This window comes from Leopardus geoffroyi, chromosome C2 (genome assembly GCF_018350155.1).
Source record: "Leopardus geoffroyi isolate Oge1 chromosome C2, O.geoffroyi_Oge1_pat1.0, whole genome shotgun sequence".
NCBI classification, from domain to species: domain Eukaryota; kingdom Metazoa; phylum Chordata; class Mammalia; order Carnivora; family Felidae; genus Leopardus; species Leopardus geoffroyi.
The window spans coordinates 137,067,564-137,090,304 of record NC_059333.1 but is presented as its reverse complement, the minus strand read 5'-3'; the positions used below and the strand labels follow the sequence as shown (position 1 = coordinate 137,090,304).

Genomic DNA, 22,741 nt, shown 5'->3' with positions numbered 1-22,741 from the left:
AATGAGAAGAATAATCTTACAATGAGATCTTTCTCTTAAAACATTCCTGTTCTCTGAATTATCCTCAATACTATCAAACAAATATCTAAGGAAACATGACAAATTAAAAATTGATGGAGCAGAGCCACGCTAAAAAAATTTTACAAGATATTTTATAAGATAATCTCCAAGACATCTCTTCATTTCCTGGAAGCTGTCACAAATGTCTTAAACTGCCCTGCCCGTGGATGCAATGTAATGGGATAACAGCAAAATTTTTACCAAAAATGCTTTACTTGAATCGAATCGTGAATAAATAGACAAATCCAAAAGGGGTCATTATGGAAAACTAGGGAGCAGGATTCTTCAAAATGGAACTGCCATTTAAAAAAAAAAAAACAAAAAACGGACTGGGGAACTGTTCTACATTAAAGGAGACTAAAGAGATGAAGAGAAAGAACTAAACGCAATTCATGACCCCTGGCTGATCCTTGAACAACAGCAACAAATGTTATAAAGGACATAATATGGTTATATGGGGAATTCAGATATGGGCTCTCTATACATTAGGCCAAGGGTCAGACTTTCTTATAAAGGGGCCAGGTAACAAGTAGTTTAGGCTTTGTAGATCCTACACCAGCTGTCTTAATTATTCAAATCTGCTCTTGTAGTGCAAGGCAGACATAGACAACATGTTTAAATTATACTTTATTTACAAAAACAGCCAGTGGGCTAGATTTGGCCTGTAGGCTGTAGTTTGCCAATCCATATATTAAAAAATGTTGTGACCTGGCTAAATTTTCTGAGTGGTAGTTACACTGTGGTAATGTAAAGGAATAGTCTTTATCTTAAGAAATACAGGTAAAAATAGGGGTGAAATGTTGTGACATCTATATTTAATCCTGAAATGGTTCCAAATGGTTCACAGGAGAGAGAGACAGAGGAAATGCAAATGTGGCATGTCAACAATTGGTGAATCTAAATAAAGAAACTAGGGGGGGCGGGGGGGGGGGCAGGTCACCTGAGTGGCTCACTTGGTTAATTCTTGATTTTGGCTCAAGTCATGATCTCACAGTTCGTGAGTTTGAGCCCTGCATTGGACTCTGCTCTGACAGCACGGAGCCTGCTTGGGATTCTCACTCTGCCTCTCCCCTCTTGTGTTCTCTTTCTCTGTCTCTCAAAAAAATAAATAAACTTAATTAAAAAAAATTAAATTGGAAAAAACTATGAATCTCCATCATGAATTTTTTATAACATTTGTCAGGATTTAAATTTTTCAAGTTAAAGAGCTGAGGGAGGTGGGAACACCTTCAACTGTGTGAGATTATTAGCATATTTCTCTGTGGTGTGATATCCACCCAGGGGAACCACCTCTCCACCAGCTTTTCTTGCCCTCCACACCTTGACCACCTGGTTGAATGTAAACCAGGGTAGCATAACATGCTATCTCTCAGTGATACCACCCCCACTTCCAACAGTTGGAGACAGAAAAGGGCTACCAGCTGGCTGCTCTGGTTTACCCTGCTGACCTCTGGTCCAAGCATTGCTGCAGGGTCCGTGATGGTAGACATGACCTCGTCAATTAATTCCATTGGAATATCCCCCATAACCCGGGGTTTCTTGGCCTCCTCCAAGGCATGAGAGTCATTCATTTTCCTCTTTTCTCCTGTGATGATCAAAACAAAAGGGCAAACAATGGGTGATCATAAATACAAAGCAGATAATACGTGACAACTAATCCAACTAATTTTCTATTAACATTGATGGGCATGGAAGTCAACTCTCCATTTACCCAGGAAGGGGTGGCTGTGGAAGATGGGAGACAGAAGGGAGGAGGTCCCAATAATCACCAACCACAGATACATTCAGAATATTTTCTACTTTCTATGATAATTTTTTAACTTGCTATATGAGTTATGTGTTCATTTGCAAATGCAAGGGGGTGATTTCAGTTATCACTGGTTATTAATCTCTAAATTTAGTCCCTTTGCGGTCAAAGAACATGGTTCATATGATAACAAAACATCAAAAATTTCTGAAACTTACTTTAGAACCTAAAATATGACCAATTAATTGTAAATGTGTATTGTCTTCTTGAAAGTAATGTGTATTGTATGACTTTTAGGAGTAATGATCTCTGTATATCCATTAGAGTAAGCTTACTGATTATGTTTTCAGGGTTTCTGTATCTTTTTGATAGCTTTGTCCATTTGAACTATGAATTACTCAGAGATGTTGCTTCAAGCCTTCAACTATTGGTTGATTGGGTTGTTTCTCTTTCCAGTTCTGGTAATTTTCTTTTATGATGTATGCATGCGTGTATATGTACAGGTACGTGTATATTATGTATGACTATATATATTTGACCTATACTAATGAAATGTTTATTTTGCTAGAGAATTTAATTTTCTCATTATAAAATAACCCTCTTGGGGCACCCAGGTAGTTCAATCAGTTAAGGTTCCAACTCTTGGTTTGGGCTGAGGTCATGATCTCATGGTTTCATGAGTTCAATCCCCACGTCAGGCTCCGTGCTGACAGTGTGGAGCCTGCTGGGGATTCTCTCTCTCCCTCCCTCTCTTTCCGCCCCTCCCCCACTTGTGCTGTCTCTGTCTCTCTCAAAATAAATAAATAAACTTTAAACAAATAAATAAATAAATCCCTCTTTATCTCTCACGATACTTTTTTGCCATAAAATGATACCCTACAAAGTGAGTAGGGCCATTCTTGACAAGTCACATGCTGGGAAAGGCCAGGCAAAGAGAACTTTTTCCCACTTTCTTCCTTAGATTACATGATGGCTTGTTTGTTCTTTCTACTATCATGGTTGGTTTTTCCTCTTTTTTTCCCCCTGTCATAAAATGTCATAAATTTATTTTTACAATAAGTTTAAAATTTGTTTAGATGTTCAAATCTAATTATTCCTCACTTGTGAATCCCACTAGGCACATTTCCACACATCTTTAGTTAAAGGAGCAGAACAATGTAATGTATCTTGTCTGTATGAGATGCTTCCATAAACATTATGCCACTTATTAAATGGCTTTTGTTGAGTTCTTGTTATTATAACTCTTTTTTGGTTGTAAATGAGAATATTTTCAGTCATTTGACCAACATGCGTCCAAATTCTATGATTCCCCAAAAAGTAATGCTTTGAACTATTTATTTTCTAGCCAAGGTTTATAATAACATGCCCCAAACTTGATAAATTGCTGTTAGTGTCATTGTAAGAAAGTATCTGAGGCTACATCTAAGCTCACTGGCAAAGAGTTTCTGGATTGATGAGTGGTATCTCCCTTGGAAGTGAGAAAGTAAATGGTGGCACACATGTTAAATATGTGGTACTGCATTTAAAATTCTCTTCTTTCCTCTGGCCTGACACTTCTTTAATGTCAAGATTTGGTCATATCCAAAATGTGTTTGATGTTAAGCCCATGGACAGAAGGACAACCTTCAAAACATTCTGTAACTATGAAATGCCTTTAGGGTTAAGAGGTGGTTTTGCCCACATGGCAGATTACATTAGCAGCCAAATTCTTTACCCTCCTGGTATCCACACTCTTGCCATGTGACTTTATGGTTCTTCCTACAAAAGAAGTAAGAGTACATTTCTCCACCCCCTGAATCAGAGTTCAACCATGTAATTGGCTTCAGTTGACAAAATAAGGCAGGGATGATGGTATACCAGTTCTGAGTCCAGGCTTCTAGAAACTGTATTTCTACTTGTTCTCTGGTACTTCTACCATTGTCAGAAGGACATATTCTGCTCCAAGAAAAGCAGCCCAGTGATCCCAGGAGGAAGATGAGAAATATTTGGAACAGAGATGCTCCAGTTTAAGTGCTCTAGCCCAGAACAGAGCCCCCAGTCAATAGGTAGGCTCATGAGCAAGCCTAGCAAAGACTGACTGACTGAATGAGGTTGGCTGAGATCAACAACCTACCAGGAAACACAGAATGAGTGAGCTATGATAATAAATGATTATGGCTTTAAGACTCTGCATTTTGGGTTGCTTTGTTGTTTAAGACTCTGCATTTGGGTTGCATTTTGTAACTAACCAATTCAGCTCAAAGTGATTTCCAGCCATAAAAATCCTGGACATACACAATCTGTAGCTGGTCTAAATCTACCTTTTGCACTCCTGAGATAACAGGACTTCTATGGCAATCATTGCCCTCTCTTATGCCCCCTTACAAGCTTACCTGGGTTTGCCTCAAGCCCAGAAGAGCCTTTGCAGGAAGGACTGGTGCTCCCTCCATTAGGTTGCTCAAGGGAAGATGAGTTTGAATTATATGAAATGGTCCCAGCTACAGGAGGTGGACTGATAACTAGCCCCAAAAAGAAAAACAGGAATTAGGTGACTCCTTTCTTAAGCAATAAGGAACCACGTACACATGCAACCATCCCATTCCTTCCCAACACCACAACAAAATCATCTTTAAAATAAGAGCCATGGAGGGACACCTGGCTGGCTTGGTCGATGGAGCATGTGACTCTTGATCTTGGGGTCATAAGTTCGAGCCCCACGTAGGGTGTAGAGATTACTTCAAAATAAAATCTTTTAAAAATGAATGAATTAATTAAAATAAAATAAGAGCCATGGGGCCAAAATGAACATGATAATAATAAATGAATCATTAAATAAATAAATAAGTGGGGAGAAGGTAAAGGTCTTCCTTATAGGAGAATACCAATAAATAAAAAGGAAGGAATCATGGACGTTAGGGGGTAAAAAAAACACTTGACAGCCAGCATGTAATAATTGATTCAAGGAAGAATCGTCTGTGCAGGCTAAACCTTGGGAGTATAATTTCGATGAAGACAGGCTAGTTTCAAAGTATCTCTCTACAAAAATACTTCTTTACTGCAAAAGGAAAGATGGTTAACACTGCAGTGGAGAAACCATGTAAACACTATCATAACCAAGTGATCAAGCTTATACCAACAATTAATGAGGGAGGCCAACATCATGTGCCTCCTGAGGTCAGACAAAAATTGCTATAAACCACAGGATTGTGATTAGAGGCAAAAATGGAAAATAGCCTATAGGTTAGGTAATAATATTGCATCAAGCTTAAATTCCTTACTTTGATAACTGTACTGCTGTTAAGTAAGAGAATGTCCTTGTTCCTGGGAGATATTCACTGCGCTCTGTAAAGGGGTATGAGATTTGCAACTTTCAAATAGCTTAGAAAAAAAAAAAGAAGGGAGGATGATAAACCAAGTATGGCAAAATGTTAACAAGTGGTGAATGTGGGCGAAGGATATAGAATATACCAGATTTCTTTGTCCTATTGTTATAACTTTTCTGTAAGTTTGAGAATATTTACAAATTAAAAAAACATCTTTTCTTTTCTTTGCTTTTCTTTTCTTTTCTTTTATAAAAGCCATTGTCAGAAATAGGATATTGCTTTGCCAGTGTGCTGCTGATTTGTAGCTAGTGTGGTGAGAGCAGATGAAGAATACAGACATTTTCAGTGGCACTGGTCACGTACAGTACAGAGTATAGCAGTAAAGCCAGATGCCCAGAGAGAACGTTCAACTAAGTTTCAATGCAGCCACAGTTCGGTCCCCAGAGGACGTTCTGAACAGCCAAGAAAGTGATGGAGTAAGTTTACAGAGAGACACCATTCCACAGCACGGAGAATATACCAGAGTGCCAGGCCATATATATATATGTGTGTGTATATATACACACATACATATGGCTTTCCTTCCAGGAAACAGGCCTTCTGAATCTCAAAGTGCACTGGAGTGATTGCACACAAAGGGGAAGCTCTGGTTATTCTGAAGACATTTGAGTATCTTGCAAAACTTCAGAGCCATCATTACGAATGTCATTTATCACAGCTGCATAGATGTGCAGACATGCCAATTAAGTAGATGATTACACTCTTCTTTCCCCCCAGAGAACACACTGCAATTACAGTAAAAAAAAAAAAAAAAAAAAAAAAGGGAGAAGGCAGCCTGCTTCTGACAGCTTTGGGTAACACTAAAGAGGACAATGCAGTTCAACCGGGTTACAACCTCAGCCACACAAATAAATGTGGAACTCCCCAAGAGTCAGACACAACCTCTGCCTTCTCCATCCTGTGCTAAGACATAAAATGCGCTAGAAGCTGAACACACAAGGGAGGCATTCCGGGAGGGCAAGGATTAAGGGGAGTTTTCACAAAGAGGAATCCTCTCTGGAAGACCCTCCAGCAAAGAACTCAGCTGATCCTGCTGAACTGCTTTGGTGTCCTCCTGCCTGAAGGAGGAAACTGCTCTTCACTCACTCCTCCCACAGGCGTCTATCTGCCGGCACATTCACAGCACATGCTAGAAACCCTGGCTCGAGGTCTGGCTGGCTCTTCATGGGGTGTAGTAGTTGAGGAATTTCACAGACTGGGCATGAAACCCAATTCCATCACTTAGGAGCTCTGGTTGTGGGCAACTTGGTGCTCCTCTGTGAGCTTCTATTTCTCATCTATATAAAGGGGATAATAATACCAACTTCTCCGGGCTTGAGCTAATTCACTATGAAGCAGACTTCACAGGCAAGGACTTAATGGAAGTCTGTTATTATGATTGTGGCAAACAGCCTCTGACCACCACACTCACTGGAGACAGAAGACTTACAGAAAAAAAGTGGGGTTAGGACAGCACGAGGTAAGTGCTGCGTGACACAGCGGTTCTCAAATACGGCTGCACATCAGAATCACCTGGGGAGCTTTTAAAATTCTCAATGTCCAGGCTAGACCAATTACATCACTCTTTTGGGAGAAGCCTCAGAAATCAATATTATTTTCAATCACAAGTGAGGCCACCACACAGCCAAGCTAGAAAACCAAAGATAAGATATATTCAAGGTTCTGTGAAAGTTTGGAAGAAAACAGATGCAGTCCTTGCTGGAAGGCATGGGAGGAGCAAGGAGAGGGTTTGTGGGAGAGATGTTATTGGAAAACCAGATGAGATAAAGACAAAGTGAACAGCACAGGGACAGAGAGAGCAATACAGAGGACATGCCCAGTCACTACAGAGGATATGTCCATAAATGCTAGAAACTGGGGTCTCTAAAAACAAGAATTCAAACAAAAAGGATTTGATCCAAACCAAAATACCTCATTCCCTAAGTACTCTGCTTTGTAGGGATTTAATTATATTTACATCCAAACTTAGGCGCTAGATAAGAAAAACATTATTAATCACCTTCTCAAATGCATTATGCTGAGTGAAAGAAGTCAGACTCAGAAAATGATGTACCATATGATTCCATTCATATGACATTCTAGAAAAAGCAAACTCCAGGAACAAAAAACAAATCAGTGGTTGCCAAGGCCGGTGGTGGGGCAATGAACGAACTACAGAGGGTTGCAAGGGAATTTTCCGGGGTGAAGCAACTATTCTGTATTTTAATGGTACTGGTGGTTATTTAACTGCATGTGTTTGTCAAAATTCACAGAACCGTACAGTAAAGAAGGTGACTTTTACCGTTTGCAAAAAAGATTTTTTTTTGCTAGAGGCAAAAATACTATACACTGAGCTAAATGTACTAAAAGCTCTAATATGGAAATTCTGCATTCTGCTTTCCCCACGGCCACATAGGAATGACTGCTTTGGCATCTCTTGCCAAACTTCTCCGAGTCTTCCTAGCGTCAAAGGCAGCAGTTCAGAGCCTCTCTCTGAGATCAGTGGGACTCTAGAAGTCACATGCCTTCTTCCGTCACAAAATACTAGCTGCTGCCACCCAAAGCAACGGCAAGGATGCTCTGGCCCCACTAGGAAGAACTTCACGACCTGAGACTCTAGACGGCTCTCCTCCACTCACCACCCTACCTTTATCCATGACAGTAACTTGCTGCACGAAACTGACATCACAGATTCCGAAACCAGACCAAGGCTTGATTCCTGGGCATATCTGGCCACTACTGACCAAGACTTTAAGTGTCTTTTTAAAAAGCCAGCATTTGACTACAGAGCTGAGCTGTAGGGCATTTTACACCTCCTAATGTGCAAGCTAAGCAAACTCAATAGCACAAGGAGGGGTTGTTTTAACTGATTTGCACCTGCTCTCTTCATTAACCGAGATGCACATGTAAGATTTGCCAAGGTGTTACTTTTTGGCCGGCTCTGTTCTTCAATTTTTTGACAAAAAAAACCACAAATAAATGCAGAGTGAGCTGTGACTAACACATTCTGGTTGTTCTCTGATTTATGCAAAAAGAAATTTACCTGTTTGGATTCCTAGCTGGCTGGTTCTAGAAGAGGCTGAGAGAAAATCCTGATCCCAGATAGGAGAGTTTTGACTATAAACTTCTTCTTCTAACATGGATAGAAACCTACACACAAAAGTGAAAGCAATAATAAGATCAAAATATATTACTAATATATTACTAGAAGGATGAAAACCCTAACCATTTATGGCAAGCACCCCAACATCAGCCTCTCACCTTCAACTCAGAAATACGATCGCGAATGATGACTCAAATGATGATCTGTGGGTGGGCCTGGTATATTCAAATAAAGAAATGCATTTCCACAAATTTATTCTCTTTTGATTCTGCACAGATTGACATAACATAGAATGCACAGAGCATACATCAGTAGGAATGCATTCCACTGAGCATTCCTCAGTGAGCCCCAGAGCAAGATTCCCACCATCTATGTAGCTGTCATTGTTCACCGCAAAACTAATATTTATCGAACGCTTGCCATGTGCCTGCACTGTTCTATGAACTTCTTATTGAATCATCATACCAACCCAGTGAGTAACATATTTTATTTTTATTATCACACACATACTCTTACTACATGACAGACATTGTTCTACGTGGTTGATGTATTATTAACTCAGGTGCTCTCCTAACAAACCTATGAAATGGAACCCATTATTATACTCGTTTTACAGAAGAAAAACTTCAAGCAAAGAGATTAAATAACTGGTACAAAGTTCCACAACTAATAAACTGCAGGGCTAGGATTAGAATAAATGATTGAGGGGCACCTTGCTGGCTCAGTCAGAAGAGCATATGACTCTTGATCCAGGGGTTGTGAGTTCAAGCCCCACGTTAGGCACAGAGATTACTTAACAAAGATAAATAGTTAATTTAAAAAAAATTTTTTTTTAAAAAGAACCAGGGTGCCTAGGTGGTTCAGTCAGTTAAGCATCTGACTTCGGCTCAGGTCATGCTCTTGTGGTTCATGAGTTCAAGCCCCACGTTGGGCTCTGACAATGTGCTGACAGCTTGGAGCCTGAAGCCCACTTCGGATTCTGTGTCTCCCTCTCTCTCCGCCCCTCCCCTGCTCGCACTTTGTCTCTCTCTTTCTCAAAAATAAGCAAACATTTTTAAAAAAGAACCAGTGACTACTATGTTATACTTCCAGTCATATTATAAACCAAATGGATGAGACCTTGTTAGAAATACGGATAACCAAGCCCTACCTGGGCTTACTGAATTGAAGTCCATGAGAACAGGCCTGGGCAACCACATTTTGATAAGTACCTTAGACTTCTGTACACCAAAATTGAAGAACTATGATTTAACTACACACACAGATCTATACATCTGGTACTGAAGTACCTTCCTACAAGCCTCTTCTTAAGGCACATTAATTCTAGCGGAAGGATACAGAAAAGAGACTAAGAGCCTGGGCTCTAGAATCCATTTGCCAAGTTCAACACTTAATTTCTGTGACCCTTGGGACACATTCTTAGTTTTCTCTTCCTCAGCTTCCTCCTCCATAAAACAGAAATATCAACAGTAATTCCTGTGCAGGGTAGTCGTGAGGGATACGCTGAGGTGCAGGCGCGAAATGGTGCCTGACCCCTAGTAAATGTTCCACTCATTCGTTCACCAAACACTGACCGAGTGTCTACCCAGCACCAGATACCGTGTCAGGTGCTGTTAGGACAGAGTGAACAGAACCACCACCTTGCCCTCCCGAAGTTCACACAGCAATCGTGTAACAAAGGTTGAATATGAAGAGTCCGCTCTCCTGTCTCTGAAATTCTGAAATCCACAAGCTCTTTAAAAAAAGATCTTCCTGGGGCGCCTGGGTGGCGCAGTCGGTTAAGCGTCCGACTTCAGCCAGGTCACGATCTCGCGGTCCGTGAGTTCGAGCCCCGCGTCGGGCTCTGGGCTGATGGCTCAGAGCCTGGAGCCTGTTTCCAATTCTGTGTCTCCCTCTCTCTCTCTGCCCCTCCCCCGTTCATGCTCTGTCTCTCTCTCTGTCCTAAAAAGAAATAAACGTTGAAAAAAAAAAAAAAAATTAAAAAAAAAAAAAAAAAAAAAAAAGATCTTCCAGGGGTGCTGGGGTGGCCCAGTTGGTTAAGCCTCTGACTTCAGCTCAGGTCATGATTTCACAGTTCGTGAGTTGTCGCCCCCCAATCTGTCTCTGTACTGAGCTTCAGATCCTCTCTCTCCCTCTCTCTCTGCCCTTCCCCTGCTCACTCTCACTCTCACTCTCACTCTCACAAATAAATAAACATTAAAAAAAAAAAAAAAAAAAAAAAAAAAAGATCTTCCATAACCCATCTGGCAACAATCTGACCCAAACATAAAACTATTTGTAATTTTTATAATTATAAATGGATTTGATTTAGGGGGATTGCCTGCATCCCTAGAGCCATGATATATAGTATGCGTTATTTTTAATTTTTTTTTTGTTTATCTATTTTTGAGAGGGAGAGGGGCGGGGAAGGGTTAGAGGGGGTTGGAGACACAGAATCCGAAGCACGCTCCAGGCTCTGAGCTGTCAGCACAGAGCCTGAAGGGGGGGCTCAAACTCACGAACGATGAGATCATGACCTGAGCCGAAGTTGGACACTTAACCGAATGAGTCACTCAGGTGCCCTAATAATATATGTGTTATATATTACCTTTACAAAATATTGTAAATTTGAACTGTGAAACATTAGTATCAAGGTTTTGGATAACTGATCAAGGATCTATATCATCCTCCTCATCACCATCACTAAAAGTACCACTATTCTCATTTATCAATGACTGCAAAATTCTAAATGGTTTCAGGGATTGGAGAAGCTTGTTTTGCATAAGTGAAAACAGATGGGGAAAGGTCCTAAGGGGTCTTTTTACTTGCTGCTCGGGTTAAATCTCAGATTTAAAAACAAACCACTTGAATGAACACTTACCTGCACTCGATAGTTTAATTCATGGTTTCTAGAAACTGCATGAGTCACTTCTACTTCCTAAGCAAGCCACCATTATCTTACGTTTTAAAACATTTTAGTGTGTTTCTTACCAATTATGGAAAGGCTGACAGCAACACATTCTGAGATCATTTTGATCTTGCTGATGAGAAAGAAGGTGCTTGAGGTCTTTTCCTCTTTTCCTACCTTACACAGCCCTCAAGATTTTCCCAACTGCCCTTCATCACAGAAGTAAATTTCCTTTCCTTTTCTAGGCTCTTTCTCTATCAGTAATTACATGGTCAGAACACTCTTCACAAAGCCCTCCAAAGACTCATCAAGGAATAATGCCATTAATAATTTAGGAAAAATAATTTTATATGCACATGTATGTGTGTTTTATGTATATACGTAAATACATTTATTTCATTGTAATAAAGAACAGCCTCATGAAATGTCATGAGAAAGTGCTTGCTTTATGTATATATATATATAAACACACACACACACAATATAAAATTGTATATAGAATAAAAGAACACATTACATGGAGAAATAGAGAAATATCTAAAAACACTAAAAGTAGTTCAGAGTGGTAGGGCTATGAGGGAGTCATTTGCTTCTTTGTTCTCTCTTAATCAAATTTTCGTATTTTCATCAGCAGGTGCATTTATCACTTGTAGATTGAAATACAGACACTAAACATTTTTTAAACAACCGTGTAAGTAGGTGGATGGGAGGAGAGGCACGAGTTAAAGCCAAGTGGAAGAAAGGGCACATAGGAGGAGGACAACAACAAGGACGTTAAGCCCCGTAAGTACATGTGAGAGCCACAGCCACCCCGCACAATGGCATGAAGCCAGTCACAGCTCTCAGTCTGAGACGGTGCCCAGGACCCACACAGCACCTCAAGCTTCAATATATATGATTCAGCTGCCAAGGCTGTGGGGATAAATCCCTATTGGGCCCAATGTTGTTATATTCAATGACAAGGGATTTCAAAGGAGAAGTGGGTGGTAGTTTTACCCTACCATTAGTAATAGAGAAGGAAAAAAAAAAAAAAAAAGCAGCACTGATTTTTTAACTCAGTAGCAGAAGCACGCCAGAACTATGGGATGAAGGAACATAACACATTATAATTAGCAAATATCTCCAAGAAGCAAGATGACTTTGCTATGGGGGAAAAACTGTTACTATGTTAGGTAATTAAAATTTCTCTTTAAGTACCGCAAAAGGTGGGGTAGGGGGAGGGTCCTCTTTGTTCCTTGGCTTGGAGACAGAGAATGACAACTATAATCTGAAAGTGTAAAATGCTGCTTATGTGGCAAATGTAATAGAGAAATAAGAAAATTGCTTTAAATCCCTAAGGAAAGCTAAAAGGCAGCCACCGAATACACGAGTGTGCCCAGAGATCATAAGCCATTTAGGGGTAACACCCAAACTCCAATTTCAGTGGTGTTGAACCTTCTTTCCTGGAGAACGCCAAAGTGTTCGTGTCATGCCTGTCTTAGGTACCAGCTGCTTAATAATACATTGAAAATCAGGAAGCTAGGATTTATGTACAAACATTGGGCATTCAGCTAAAGCTCATCAGAATTACCCATGATGCCCTCTACCCACGGCTCAAGATTTGTGTTACACTGCCAAGGAATTTTCAGTCAATTTCTATCAAAAAACCATTTTTGTGCTTGTTTTAGACCTAACTTATTCTTTAAAATTAAAGCTACGTTGGGGCGCCTGGGTGGCTCAGTCGGTTGAGCATCTGACTTCAGCTCAGGTCATGATCTCATGGTTTGTGGGTTGGAGCCCTGTGTAGGGCTCTGTGCTGACAGCTCGGAGCCTGGAGCCTGCTTCGGATTCTGTGTCTCCCTCTCTCTCCACCCCTCCCCCACTCGTGCTCTGTCTCTCACACTCTCTCTCAAAAATAAACATTAAAAAAAATTTTTTTTAATTAAAGCTATCTTTCCTGAGAAACAAACTGGGTAATACAATAATTGTAACTTAATAAAAATCTACTTTCCCTGCTAAAACAGGGTATTATCAGTCTTTGGTTAAAGAATATCTCCTTTCTCCATCTCTTCTCTACATGAGCAGTTCTTAATGGGCGGGGGAAGACAGACTCTATCATACCTAGAAAGTCCTTTCAAATTATACCTTCGACTTCCCCCACACCAAAGTGCTGCTCTGGGCAGAATGATGCCCCAGAATGAACCATCTCACTCATGTCTTGCTGTCACTGCTCCATGACAAGTTGGCCACTGTATCCTCAGCCCCTCTCATGAGCAGTCAGCCTTTTAGCTTCAACTTTTGGTTCTTAGCACTGAAAATGCACTTCCAATGTCAATGTTACAGCACTGCAACTCCCTATTTCTTTGACACACTTCTTTCATTTGAAAAATACATAAGTGATTATTTATATGTTGGAAGCTCTGGCAGGTACAGAAAGCATGGTGCATAGGAGTCAGGCATATTCTCTAAAAAACTGAGTAGAGGGGCACCCGGGTGGCTCAGTTGGTTAAGCGTCTGACTTCGGCTGAGGTCATGATCTTGCAGTTCGTGGGTTCGAGCCCCACGTCAGGCTCTGTGCTGACAGCTTGCAACCTGCTTCAGATTCTGTGTCTCCCTCTCTCTCTGCCCCTCCCCTGCTCTCTCTCTCTCTCTCTCAAAAATGAACATTAAAGGGGCGCCTGGGTGGCGCAGTCGGTTGGGCGTCCGACTTCAGCCAGGTCACGATCTCGCGGTCTGTGAGTTCGAGCCCCGCGTCGGGCTCTGGGCTGATGGCTCAGAGCCTGGAGCCTGTTTCCGATTCTGTGTCTCCCTCTCTCTCTGCCCCTCCCCCGTTCATGCTCTGTCTCTCTCTGTCCCAAAAATAAATAAACGTTGAAAAAAAAAATTAAAAAAAAAAAAAATGAACATTAAAAAAATTTTTTAATAAAGAAAAAGAAACTGAGTAGAGAGGTACAAAGATCATTTTAAAGGATGCCTCTCTACTCCTTTCCAGCCCACTGTTGGGGTCTAGTTTAGAGTGAGGGGGCAGGCCGACTGTGGCTGAGGCAGGAGTGATTCACCAGGTCTTAGAAAGGGTTAGAGATCTGGGATGGAAAAAAACCAGCAAACTAAAGTTGTCCTGCACCACTTCTGAGTAGATGGAAACTGCTTCTACCACTCTCCCCCATGGTCCCCTAGCTTCCTGGCAGCTTCCCCATCCTGAGACCCAGACACAATGACTCGGGCAGGATGAGCTGGGGCTCAGGGAGCTATGACTGCCAGCAACACAGATTGCAGCTAATAACAGATGCGTTGTGCAATTCCCAAGACGACTCACAAAGGGAGGTGAGAAGGAGAGGGTCCCTTCTGCCTCCTCCCTGGGACGCTTTTGCTATCATTCCTGACCTCGTGGCTGATACAGGCTTTGGAACATGTGCATCGATCTCAACCTCCAGGATCAAAGACCTGCAGGAGTGTTCTCTTACTTTGGGAAGTGGGTGAGGATTAGAGTTCGTTTCTCAAGTGGCAGTTTGTCTTTTTCCTGCCTCGCCTGCTCCAGGAGTTGTCGTCTCATAACTGTGAAGACTGAGCGCAGCAGTGTTCTCCCAAACACCTGGGTGGTTTCATACCGAGGTAGACTGTCACAGAACTGGGGCACGTTGCAGTAACACAGCCACCTGTGGTCAGAGGAGACAAGCACCATCAATATCCCTTCAACATCCCAGATGATCTGAAATATCCAAGCATGGTGACTCTCACACCACTAACCACAGGGGAAGAAACTAGGTCAGTATCACTGCCAGCTAATGGAACTTGAAGTCAGATTCGCTCGCCCCGATATAAGCAGTTGGGTCCAGTTCGAGGACAACCATTCTATTCTGCAACATCGCGTGGTGAGTCCTGTAGTCAGACACACCTGGGGTCAAATCCTTGCTTTGCCACTTAATGGGCTGCTTGACTTGGAGAATTTAATTATGTTTTTAAGTCTCCATTTCCTCATCTGTAGAATGGGGACAGCAATAATACCTACTTTGTTGGGTGATCACGAGCATTATATGAGATACCATATGGAAAGTGCACAGTACAACTTGAGTTTCTGGTACGTAAATGGTAACTTAAATAAAAAGAAGAAATTAAGAAGAGGAAGTTGAAGAAGTCCCATTTGTGAAAGATGAGAATTCCACCATCTAGTTCTCTGAGTAAAATTTAAAATGCCTACACAGCACTCACATACCTCCAAAGCCTTGGTGGGAAGATAAAGATCTTCAAGACTATTCAAAACTCAGTCAAAACACAGGAAGTAATGAGCTCCCACCATCTGTCGCTAAGGTGCATTTTCAATGACTCAGTCTCAAACTTAAAAATGCACTTTGGCATTGCAAAAGTTGGGTGTGTGCCCAGGCCCAGAGGGAAACCAGGGGCTTTCTTGAGATCAGACCACAGTTCTGGGGTACACTGGCTGTGTTAGGGCATACAATGTGGAAAGCTCACTCACCCAAGAGAAGCTAGAGAATGCAAGTTTATTCAACACCAGCCCTCTTTCTTTACAGTCTCCCAGGATGCAAGGTCTCAAATTCCCAGGACCCAGCAACACAAATGTACAGTGGGGGTCAGGGGGTGGCACCAGACCAGGGGTCAGAAGCTTCGTTGCACAGATCTTCATTCCTTGGTAGCAGATCCAAATATCTCTTTCCAGGGCAGGATCTGCTTTCCAAAAATTAACACCCCTCCTCTCTGTGTGCCTTCCTGATCTCCTTTAAAGTGGGAGGGAAGGCTGGCTCTAATGAGCCCAAACTGGTACTGGGAAGCTCCCAATGAACTTTCAAACCCTTAATAAAGAGTGGAATAATAGTGGTTACCTAACTTTTGTTGGTTTTTTTATCTCACTCTGTATGACTTCATACTTCCCCTGTGCGTGGTGGTGATGGCAGTGGTTCATCTTTGGGAAAGAAAACTTTCGTTACTGTTAGTTCATCTGCCTAAATTTAAACCTGACCTTAAAATCCTGCTACCATGTCTTCTCTTCTCTCGGCTTTTCTGTCTTAATTAACACCCAAATGTCACTTTGTTGGTTACAATTCCAAAATGGGCCTCTTACGTGTTGATCTTGTCAAATCACAAACAGTGACCTCGGTAGCAGAAAGGCCAGGAAGCGCATTTATGTTGTGCTTCCTAAGGCACTGCACACAGAACTGTATCACCTTCAAGGCTAGTCTTTGCTGGGTATTAGTCCATGGCCACTTAATGACGTTCTAAGATATTCAGGGCTGAAGGGAGGCCAGCCACCAAGTGGCTAATCACGAAACGACAAATGTTAAGAGTTAAACAGTTTACAGACCTTAATAATCAGAAATTCGGTTTCATGAGACTTAGGCCATCACAAGACTATCAGTAAGACTTAATATTAAAAATATGTCCAATTTTCTGCAATGGAAGACAGAAGACTCTCAGAATTTAGACCAGTACTGTCCAAAACAGCGGTTTATACTGATACTGTGCAGTTACAGTAGCCATTGGCCACATGTAAGTACTGAACACCTGAAATGTGGCTAGGACAACTGAGAAGCTTAATTTGTAATGTCATTTAATCAATTTAAAATTTACTTTTAGTGTGAAATATTTTTCCATGAAATATAACTTTATTGCTTTGGTAGGACTCCACTGAGCTTTAACCATTTTAAATTGAGTGCATGAATTGAGATGTGCCGTAGGTATAGAATACACGTTGGATTTCAAAGACAGCACAAGAGAAGGTAAAAATATATCATTAATAATTTTTCACGTCGATTACACAGTGCAGTAATATTTATACATCAGGTAAAATAAAGCATTATTGAAATTAATGTCCTGTGCCTATTTACTCTTTAAAACGTTAACTACTGGAACATTTTAAATTACATTTGCAGCTCACATTATGTATCTATGGGAGGTGCTGATTTTGAGTCTACAGAGCATTTCCATCTGTGAAGGGGTCACAGATGTCTGAGACTCTACTTAAAAATGATGTTATTTCTGCTACAGCAATGGTAGGTTTTAAATATCACCATAAAATCATGAAGTGTTATAAAGAAGGGCGTAACAGGCCATGCAATCTTCCCAGGGTAGGGGAAGGCAGCACAGACCATTATCGTCTAGTAAAATGTTTCAAGCAATGGACTTCCATCCATTTCTTCTAAGAAGCATTTTATAGACCATAGTTTATGCTTTTTAGCTTTGTTTTGTTTTTGCTTCCAAGATTAATATTATTTTATAAATCTGTCAAGTGCACAGCATGATAAGACAGAGTCTGAGTCAACGTGTGGTGTTTTAGTGCTGTTTTAACAAATGACATCGTCATCACGCATAGTGGGATGAAAAGAAGAAATGGGAATTTGTGTGCATCTCTGCACACACACTCCTCCAAACACTTAACTGTAAGAAAAGATTTTACCTAAATGACTGGTGTCAGATCATCTAAGAAGTAATGACAGGGATATGGCCCATTCATCTTTGCATGCCTAATAAGAATGGCATGTGTGTGCAATTTACTGGTAGTTCAAATAACTCTCTCAGATTTTTGACACCATTATGATGCTTTGCAACCACCTTGCTTTCTTCAAAATGCGAACAGAACTATGGAACTTGAACACAGAAGACCATGCCGCCCTACTTACTGGCGTGAAAATCCTAAGGTTTGTAGGAATCCTGTGATCTCTCCTAGTGCACCTGAACTAAAGGCTAGGGTCTCCTCTCACCTCATCCACTTTCTCTCCATGCCTCGTGATACTGTCCTAGATGTACATGCCTGATGATGAACGCTCAGTAACACACAACAATGGTTACGTAAAAAAATCAACTTAGTTATATCAAACTTGCTCTGTATTCCTACAAAACATCTCCCCATATGTGAAATTTGAGAAACACAACAAATGAACATAAGGAAAGGGAAGGAAAAATAAGATAAAAACTGAGAGGGAGGCAAACCATAAGAGACTCTAAATGATAGAGAACAAACTGGAGGGAGGTGGGTGGGAAGGATGGGCTAAATGAGTGATGGGCATTAAGGACAGCACTTGTTGGGATGAGCACTGGGTGTTATATGTAAGTGTTGAACCACTGGGGTCTATTCCTGAAGCCAAGACTACACTATATGTTAACTAACTTAAATTTAAATTAAAAAAAAAAAAAATCTCCCCAATATGGGATGACCGTTATCAACTTTCAGACAGTCTGCACAACTTAGCATCTAAGACTAAATATTTGCCACTTCCAACAGCAGATTCTGTTTGTCAGATGTATTTTAAGAAGTCACATTTCTCTGACACTTTATTTTCAGGTCATTTCTTCATGAAACCATATTAGTGCACCATCATGAAATTCAGGGAACTTCAAAATACTTGTTCAGAGTTTTTTTGTTTTTTTTTTTTCCCTAAGACCACAGTGATTTCTGGGGGATACATATTGCTATTATTAAGTATATGTTAACATTACTGTGTCATATTTTCAATATATAAAAGTTTTCTTTCAGGAAGTTTTCTTTCATTTTCTTTCATTTTCAGGATCCAGTCTCTTCCACAGAGAATCCTGTATCACCCCACCTCCGTGCTGACGTACAAGCTCCAAGAAGTGTTCAACCGCTTTGCTCTGATTGCTACAAATGCTGTAAATTATATGTGGAACCAGCATGACAGGTCCTGAGGCTCACTTACACATCAAGATAAAGCCTGGTGGTGCCTGCAGCCTGTAATATTACCCATTTTCGAGAAGATTATATCAAGGAGACACCATGCTGTAGTGGCGTGTGGTTTATTAAAATCCTAAGTGGTCATGACAGTGAGGTTTTACTCTGAAACAATTACTGATTCTCATAATTTTCACAGGTTGTTTCTCTCTACTTCCCTTTCTTCGTCAACATGGCGTGACAGTGGGCAAGCGGGGGAGGTGAGTGTTGTCTACCTTCGTTTCCTTATTTATTATTAACAGAGGCTCTTGGTCTACATTCCACCTAGAAATCAGCAGGTTTCAGAACTCATCAGGGTGTATTCATTCCAGACTCTCAGCAGGTTTCTTTTCACCATTGTCAGACTCCACTCTTCTGCCTTCAGCCCTTGGCTCAGGATACTGGGCTGGAAAGGAATCTGCGGCTATCTTTCTATTCCCTATGATGCTGGCTTCTTAAGTCATATTCAAATAACGACACTCTCATTAAGTTGTACGTGCTCTAGCTTAAGAGTCCCACGCGGGCACAGTGGCTGAGTTTTAGAGAACAACGTGTGTGGGAGGAAAATGATGACTAGGCATCTCCCCAGTGCCTGTTCTGTGTGCCAGACGCTACACACAACACTCAGTATTCATGAGGCTCGGACAGAGGAAGAAACTGAAGGTCAAGGAGGTGAAGTGACTGGTTTAAAGCACACAGAATTGGGGCGCCTGGGTGGCGCAGTCGGTTAAGCGTCCGACTTCAGCCAGGTCACAATCTCGCGGTCCGTGAGTTCGAGCCCCGCGTCGGGCTCTGGGCTGATGGCTCAGAGCCTGGAGCCTGTTTCCGATTCTGTGTCTCCCTCTCTCTCTGCCCCTCCCCCGTTCATGCTCTGTCTCTCTCTGTCCCAAAAATAAATAAATGTTGAAAAAAAAAAAATTTAAAAAAAAAAAAAAAAAAAAAAAAAGCACACAGAATTAGCGAGAAATGGAGCTAGGATTCATACCCACTGTTCATTTCAAAGCTCCATCTCTAACTTTACTACTCCTTAAGTATTATTTGTAAGTGCCACCCATTTCCGGGTAATTTCCAAGTGCTACATAGTATCTTTACAGTTTTCTAAAATACACTAATATCTCCATGCTGCTTCACATTTAATTCTTCTTGATGAAACACTTTTTCCTCTGTTAGTAGTGGTAAATACTTTCAGGGGTCTGCCTTTGGCAAATATTCAGCTTTCCAATCATTAACAGGCAGGTTTAAGACAAAGATAGATAAGACAGATGATTGATAGATAGATAGATAGATAGATAGATAGATAGATAGATAGATTTTTTAAAGTAATCTTTATACCCAACATGGGACTCAAACTCATAAACCCAAGATCAAGAGTCACATGCTCTACTGACTGAGCCAGTCAGGTGTCCCTATATTTTTGATAGATGTGTTTTCTCAACTCTTATTATAAATGACAGTTAAGACACTATAGGACCTATTGTTCATGCAAAATTCTGAAATGAAGGTATAGAAATAAAGACATAATTTAAAAAAAATTGATGCTAGGCACCTAGGTGGCTCAGTTGGTTAGGCATCTGACTTTGGCTCAGGTCATGATCTCACGGTTCATGAGCTCAGACCCCGTGTTGGGTGAGCTTGAGACCCACTTCAGGTGAACCCCGCTTCTCTCTGACCCTCATGGGATTCTCTCTCTCTCCTTCTCTCTCTGCCCCTCCTTGCTCACTTGTGCCCTCTCTCAAAAAAAAAAAAAAAAAAATTGGTGTTGAAGATATCTGTAATTCTCATAAAAGTCAATTAGTAAGAGGAAATATTTATAACTCAAATTATATCTATTGTAAAAGAAGGGAGGACAGAGAAAAGGGGTATTACTCATGAATATCAGGTCAATGATCTGAGAGGAAAGCTTATCTCATTCCTACGTGTCATCTGCTATTATAGAAAATAATCTAGGTAGAAGTGCTCTTTGCACTATCAAAAAACATTGCCTACTCTAAGTCAGGAATACCTCTTGAACCAGGCTTGATGTGTCTATAAAATATAAGAGGGAGTCAGGAGCCTCAGTAGGTAGAGCATACGACTCACCATCTCTAGGTCATGAGTTCGAGCCCCATGTTGGGTACAGAGATTACTTAAATAAATAAACTATAAAAGGGGGAAAGTACAAAAAGGTAAATAAAATGGATAATTCAAGTCACTCTCTTACTTAAATGAAAATAAATGTAGTCATCCTGTTTTGTGTGGCCCATGTTTAAGATTTTTTTTAAGTTAATTCTATTATTCTGCAATTCATAAACAATAAAAACAAATTCCCACATTAAGGAGAAAATGTGCAATCCAGGAACATTTGCACAGTCTGATGTCAACCAACAGGGAAACGGATGGGTTAATTATAGTACATCAACCCAACAAACTATAGTGTAACCAGTAAAATATTTGATATGATGTTAAGTAGGGAACATAAAGGATGCAAATTCTATATATTTTTTCATTCTAACTAATATAAAATATTATTTAAAGGGCAAAGACTGGAAGACAACTTGTATAATGATATTAGTTCCATCATGGTTCTGGGACTAGGGTGATCATTCCTTCTTTATAAAAATTCTTTACCACTATTATACTCACGGTCATTGTTCTTTTGTTTTGTTTTTTTAAATGATTGAGGTTTCTATATAATAATTACGGAGTCACAGTATGGTTATCTAGATCACTGATGTTCAATAGAAATATAATGCAAGCCACATAACTGATTTAAAATTTTCCAGCAATCTGATTGAAAAGGTAAAAATAAACAGATGAAATTAACTTTAAAATATCTTCTTTAATCGAATATATCCAAAATATTATCATTTCAACATGTAATCAGTACTCATGAGGGGCGCTTGGGTGGCTCAGTCAGTTAAGCTTCGGACTCCTGATGTCAGCGCAGGTCGTGAGCTCACTGTGGATTAGAGCCCCGCACTGGGCTGTGCACTGTGGGCACAAGTCTGTTTGGAATTGTCTCTCTCCCTCTCTGCCCCTCCCCTGTGTACTCTCTCCTTCTGTCTCTCTCTCTCAAAATAAATGTAGTTTAAAAAAAAGTTCTCATGAAATATTTTACATTTTTTAAATTTCCTATTTTTTGTATAATCTTAGAAATCTCAATGCTAGCCATATTTCAAGTGTTCAGTAGCTCCATGTAGCCATCAACTATCATACTGGATAGTATAGGACTAGGTGGTTTGGATCTTTCACCCCCCAAAATATCGTGATATTAATAAAAAGCTACATTCTAGAAACATTCTCTCTGAATTGATGGATTACCACAATAACTGGGCACCCCTCGGCTCACAGACACAGGCAGCAATTTTATGTCTGCAACAGGCTCTACAAGGGCCAAGGGAAAGGAACTGATCGTCTGATTACCTTGTGTAGTTCTCTTTGTATCCAGAAATATCATCATTGGGAGATCTCAGTCTTCGTTGAGACGGTGCCTCCAGATGCCAATAGTTGATGCGGTTTAGGAACATTTTTGCCAACTCAACTATCGTTTGCCTTTCTTTGGCTGGCAGGTGACTAAACTTGTACTGCACAAAGTTATTCACACCCTTAAAAGGAGGGAAGGCCATTTATTCATATAGTTATGCGAGCATACTAATTCTGAACACCCACACAGCACCATTGACGGTTATTAGCAAGAGAACAGACACTTCTCTACTCACAAAGCCTCTTCCTTTTCCCTATTAGAAAACAGGAATGCCCGGAGGGAACTGCACCACAGATCACAGTGGATGAAAAGCGACAAGACAGAGAAGCTGTGAGTTGCTATTCTGTGCCTGCTGCAATCCTCAAGCGTCACAGAAAATCAAACTCACAGACTGAAAAGGTCAAAACCTTTCAAACGATAAAATAGGACTATTTTGTAAACTAATTCTTCCTGCACTATCTACATAGATTATATATGATGAGG

At 40.7% G+C, this 22,741-nt stretch overlaps 1 protein-coding gene across 5 annotated transcripts in view; it reads right to left on the bottom strand.

Moving 5' to 3' along the window:
- The window catches only part of KAT2B (lysine acetyltransferase 2B), a 103,437-nt gene that overhangs the window by 25,914 nt on the left and 54,782 nt on the right, over positions 1-22,741 (bottom strand). For 3 of the 5 annotated variants that reach the window (XM_045503764.1, XM_045503760.1, XM_045503763.1), the window contains exons 5-9: positions 22,198-22,379; positions 14,582-14,773; positions 8,192-8,298; positions 4,180-4,305; positions 1,509-1,645 (exon numbers count right to left, since the gene is read on the bottom strand). In XM_045503764.1, coding sequence (XP_045359720.1) covers positions 1,509-1,645; positions 4,180-4,305; positions 8,192-8,298; positions 14,582-14,773; positions 22,198-22,379 — 744 coding nt within the window. The remainder of the gene's footprint in view (positions 1-1,508; positions 1,646-4,179; positions 4,306-8,191; positions 8,299-14,581; positions 14,774-22,197; positions 22,380-22,741) is intronic. The other 2 variants (XM_045503762.1, XM_045503761.1) reach the window with 2 other exon arrangements.